Source organism: Rhinopithecus bieti, unplaced genomic scaffold (assembly GCF_001698545.2).
Source record: "Rhinopithecus bieti isolate Rb0 unplaced genomic scaffold, ASM169854v2 scaffold_13857, whole genome shotgun sequence".
Lineage (NCBI taxonomy): Eukaryota > Metazoa > Chordata > Mammalia > Primates > Cercopithecidae > Rhinopithecus > Rhinopithecus bieti.
Genome location: NW_016807741.1, coordinates 1,006 through 6,811, shown reverse-complemented (window position 1 = coordinate 6,811; position 5,806 = coordinate 1,006). Strand labels below are relative to the sequence as shown.

The window sequence follows — 5,806 nt, the reverse complement described above, 5'->3', positions numbered from 1 at the left end:
GGGGGGGGGGGGGCTGTAGGGGATTAAAATGGAGAGGCTCTTCCTGGAACTTTATCAATCAAAAAATAGAAGCGCAGTTTCCTTTTCTCTACATAACGTGAGTTCAAACTGTCTTCTGCTCCTGTCCAATGTCGTGTATTCAGATATTACGTTATTCTCCACAGTCAGTGTAAGAAGAATGCTATAATTTTCTTAATTCTCAGAGAGCTAATGCAGCAATCCAAGATTTATGCCATTCTAACCTCTTTAGACTCATATTCCCAGACTCATATGTTTGTGTGTATATATAAATCTATATGAACTATTCCAATTTTTTATAGGATACCATGGATTCTTTTTTGAATAAATATAAGGATATATAAAAGCATATATTCAAATAGTTATAACTTAATATTCATCAGACATTAAGCTGATAAACTAATATTTCAGATTATGTAGCTTCTTTGAAGAAATTTTTTCATGAAAACAATAATTTTTTTTTACTTAATTGGATTATTGGGGTAAAATGTCTTTAACAAAACTCTTCATGATCTAGCCACTCAATTTTCTTAAAAGAAATTTTGTTAGATAGAAGTTATATAGGAGTTATAAAGTTTCTAAGATTATCAGAATGCTTCTAGGCAACTGATAAATTCTATATGCCCAACAGTCACAGCAGAGATTAAAATCAGAATTTTTGGAGTGCAGTATTATTAAATTGTATAGACAGCTCAGCAGTTAACTATTTAGTACTAAGAGACCATACAAAATTCATAATGAAATTCCTATTTTTCAACCTGAGTGTTCTGGGTCCCACTTGATAATGTGTCCAAGAACATCTCAATATGCACAAGTCAGTCATTTTGACCTTTACATATGGCTTTAATATCCTCTGACACAAGAAACCTGGCTATTCAAAAGTGATTCGCTCCTGTGCAGAATTACAGGACTCTCATTTAATCCTTCTTCCTGGTATAACTGATTTGGGAGGATCAGACAAGGGCTGATATTTCTATTCCCACAGGAAGGAAGATGTCACAGCCTGAAAGGCAGGCCTCTGAAGGATTCTTGTCATATTTGTGGGGAGATTAACTCAGCTTTCAACATCAAATAACCTCTTGTTCTTTGTCCTTTATTTTATTGCTGTAATAACACTTAAAGTGAGATCTACCTTCTTAGGAAATGTTTAAATGCTATAGATATAATATTGTACAGTCAATCTTTAGAGCTTATTCATCTAACAAAACTGAAAACGTTTACTCATTAAACAGCAACTCCCTCTTTCCTCCTCCCTCCCCCATCCCTGGAAACCACGTTCTGCTACCTGTTTCCGTGAGTTTGACTATTTTAGGTATCTCATGTAAGTGGAATCATGCAGTATTTGTCTTCTGTGACTAGCTTATTTCATTTAACATAATGTCCTCCAGGTTCATCCATGTTGTCACATATAGCAGAAAACCTCCTTAGTTTCCCTATGTATAATTAGAAGATTTTGAGAAAAAAGTCTGACAGAAATCAGTTATCATTTTTGTATGGATATCTACACCTATGGAGTGATTAAAAACAACATTGACCCAGATTAAAGAGATTTGCTTTTAGCTGTAATGTTGCTACTACCTATGTGATTTGAGTAAAATCACATTCTTTATCTGTACATGGGTCTTATTATCTAAAATAAAAACAATTGCCATTCAATTTTTTTCTACTTTGAAGTTATTACCATCACATAATTTCACATCAGATGACACTACAAGTATATCTGACCTCAATTGTCTCTTCTGACCAAAGCTGAGAACCAAATGAGAATTGCATAAGCTCCTTCAGAAGGAGGTAATCATGTGTGAGGCAGATCTCAGCAAATCCACAGATTAGGTAAAGAACAAACAATTGAGTAGCTTTGATTGCACTTAAAAGAATCTCAGAACTGGAACAAGACAAGAGTGCCCTCTCTCACCATCCTAATCAACACAGTACTGGAAATATGAGCCAAAGCAATCAGCTTTTTGAAATAAAAGGCATCCAAATAGGAAAAGGAGAAGTCAAATTACCTCTTTTTATTGATGATATTATTCTACACGTAGGAAACCCTAAAAACTCTGCCAAAGCCTCCTGGACCTGATAGACAACTTTAGTAAAGTTTCAGGATGCAAAATCAATGTACAAGATCAGTACACCAATAATGGCCTTTCTATACACCAATAATGTTCAGCCCGAGAGCCAAGTCAAGAATGCAATCCCATTTACAATAGCCACACAAAAAATTAAATACCCATGAATACATTTAACCAAGGAGGTGAAAGATCTCTACAAACGATACTACAATTCACTACTGAAAGAAATCATAGATGACACAAACAGAAAAATATTCCCTGCTGTGGATTGGAAGAATCAATATTATGAAAATGGCCATACTGCCCAAAGCAATTTATAGATTCAGTGCTATCCCTATCAAACTACCAATGACATTTTTCACAGAATAGAAAAAACTATTCTAAAATTCATATGAAACTGAAAAAGAGCTCAGACAACCAAAATAATCCTAAGCAAAAAGAACAACACTGGAGGCATCATCCTGCTTGACTTCAAATTATACTATAAGGCTACAGTAACTAAAACGGCATGGGACTGGTACAAAAGCAGACACATGGACTACTGGAACAGAATAGAGAACCCAGAAATAAAGCTGCACATTTATAACCATCTGCTCTTTAACAAAGTTGACAAAAATAAGCAACGGAAAAAGGACTCCCTGTTCAATAAATGGTGCTGGTATAGCTGGCTGGCCATAAGCAGAAGAATAAAACTGGATGCCTATCTTTCACCATATACAAAAAATTAACTCATGATGGATTAAATATTTAAATGTGAGACCTCAAACTGTAAGAATCCTAGAAGAAAACCTAAGCAACACCATTCTTGATATTGGCCTTGGGGAATAATTTATGACTAAGTACTCAAATGCAATTGCAACAAAAACAAAAATTGACAAGTAGAGCCCAATTAAACTAAGGAACTTCTGCAGAGAAAAAGAAAATGATTAACAGGGTAAACAGAAAACAACAGAATGGGAGAAAATATTTGCTAACTATGCATCTGACAAAGATTTAATATCCAGAATCTATAGGGAATTTAAATCAACAAGCAAAAAACAAATAAAGTGGGAAAAGACATGAAAACATGAACAGACTCTTCTCAAAAGAAGACATGGAAGCAGCCAGCAAACATGAAAAATAGCTCAACATTACTAATCACTAGAGAAATGCAAATCAAAATCAAAACCACAATAACTATCTTACACCAGTGAGAATGGCTATTGTTAAAAAATCAAAAAATAATAGAGATGCAGATGAGGCTGTGGAGAAAAGGAGTGCTTATACACTGCTGATGGGAATGTAAATTAGTTCGGCCACTGTGGAAAGCAGTCTGAAGATTTCTCGAAGAACTTAAAACAGAGCTACCATTCAACCCAGCAATTCCATTGCTGAGTATATTGTCCAAAAGAAAATAAATCATTCTACTCAGAACACACATGCACTCCTATGTTCATCACAGAACTATTCACAATAGTAAAGACAAAGAATCAATCTAGGTGCTCATCAATGGTGGACTGGATAAAGAAAATGTGGTACATATATACCATGGAATACTATGCAGCCATAAAAAAGAACAAAATCATATCCTTTGTAGCAACATGGATGCAGCTGGAGGATGTAATCCCATGTAAATTAATGCAGAAATAGAAAACCAAATAATGCATGTTCTCACTTATAAGTGGGAGCTAAACACTGGATACTCATGGACATAAAGATGGGACACTGGAGACTACTAGAGTGCTGAGGGAGAGGAACAGGATTGAAAAACTGACTATTTGGTACTATGCTCACTACCTGAGTGATGGGATCACCGTCTTGCCCTAAACCTCACACCACACAATATACCAACATAACAAACCTGCACATGTACCTCCTGAATCTACAATATAAGTTGAAATTATTTAAAAAATAATCTCAGAGATAAAGCAAGGAAGAGATCTTTGTTCATTGACCACACACTTTATTTTGAGGGATATGAATATCCCACTATTAGCAGTGGAGATAATAATTTTATCAGATCTTACCAGGATCTGGAGGAAACGCCCTGAAGATGTTCGATTCTATATTCCCTTTTCAGTTTGATTCTACATGTCAATATTTAAACTTCTCAATCATGGACCCTAAGGATGCAATTAAGAGTCTTAAAGTGTTTTCTATATTATTGGTCTTATGCTTAAAATTTTGCCATTTAAGCTTCATGTCACTGTTTATTCTTTTTCCAAATTCCCCTGCTCCCAAATTTCTATTGGTCTTTTATAATTTGATGCAAAACTTTCTTATTGAATTCTGTCTTATTTGCCTAACTGCTGCCCTTCACAAATATTCCTCACCAATAGACTCTATACACTTCCATTCACTACCAAGTTTGAACCAAGAACTATCATCTTCACTCTCCTTTTTGGAGAGTGAGGCCTTGATGATAGCTATTTGCTGTATTTACTAACCTTTAAATCACATATCAAAGCTTCTATACCTCTAACTCTATTTCAGCCCTGTTTTCTAATTATCAAGCTCTTGAACCCCCATTTTCTGTTGAAAGAACTCCTTGTCCTGCTTCTAAATTTTGGCTTCATTAGTACCAAAGAAGATAAAACATGTTGGATTTCTGAATTCCTAAGGCTGTGAATTGGGGTCTGAGTTAGGATGGCCACAGTATAATTATCTCAATAGACCTCCTCTGGTCTAGGCATCCCAATAGACTTCTAAAATCATTCACCATCTTACCTTTTGGTATTAAAGTCACAAAGAGGAGGAGAACAGAAATAAGGGAATGGAGTTTCATGGCTGAGTGCCCAATAGAGAGGTGAATGTTCAGGGCTGGTGGAACACAGGGGCTTTTATTTACATCTGGGGACTTGAAGTTCCTCTTGGTCAGTGAAGCTTAACAGTAAGGAAATAAAACAGCTTCCGTTGGAATGTTTCCAAACTCTAGAGTCTCTAAATTTGGTGACAAATTAACCTAATTGTAGGAAACCAGATGGTTAACTCTTTCCTTTTTCTATGGCTCTCAATTTCACCAGAGGTTAATTAATACCTTTAATTAATTTTCTTTTTTGAATGGGGCCAAGAAGTAAGGCCATGTGAGTACTGAACATCCTTATTACAAAAGTCCTAGGGCTTGTAAGGAAACATTTCCATAATACACTCTTTTTTTTTTTTTTTTTTTTTGCAAGAGGGACAAGAGTATTGCCTAAGGTCCATTTATGAAAAGCTAATTTTTTTTAATTAAGTTAGTCCTTAAAAGAGAGGCTGTCACTTGTGTGAGGTGTTCTTAATCACATCTGAAAGGTGGATACACTTAATTCACATTGAAAACAAATATTTTTAATCGTTATTGATCCGCTGTATAATTATCTCATACAACAGGACAAGTAAGATCAGGAGACTTGAAAGATAAAAGACAGAGTAAAGTGCGCAGCTCCTGTCAAAAGACTCTGAGCCTATAGCTTAAAGAGAGTCCCTAATCTTTCACCCTAACTCATCACATAGCAACAAAACATTGAAAGCTTAAGAGCATACCTTTAATCAAGAATCAATTGACCAAAATCCAACAGATGAATAGGGCCTGAAGTGAAATTGCCAGCAAATCGCAACAGCCCTACAAAAGAGGTACCTGACCATTGCAAGAAAAACAAATGAACAAACAACAACAGCATCAACAAAAAAAGTCCCCACGAAAACCCCATCCAAGGGTCAGCAGCCTCAAAGACTGATACTAGACAAACTCACGAAGA

General features: G+C 35.5%; 1 protein-coding gene across 1 annotated transcript in view; it reads right to left on the bottom strand.

The window, feature by feature from the left end:
• DEFB130B (defensin beta 130B) overlaps positions 1-4,854 on the bottom strand; it is a 10,427-nt gene extending 5,573 nt beyond the window's left edge. The window contains exon 1 of the mRNA XM_017883677.1: positions 4,797-4,854. Within this exon, the coding sequence (XP_017739166.1) occupies positions 4,797-4,854 (58 nt within the window). The remainder of the gene's footprint in view (positions 1-4,796) is intronic.
• Between the last annotated feature and the right edge of the window lie 952 nt (positions 4,855-5,806).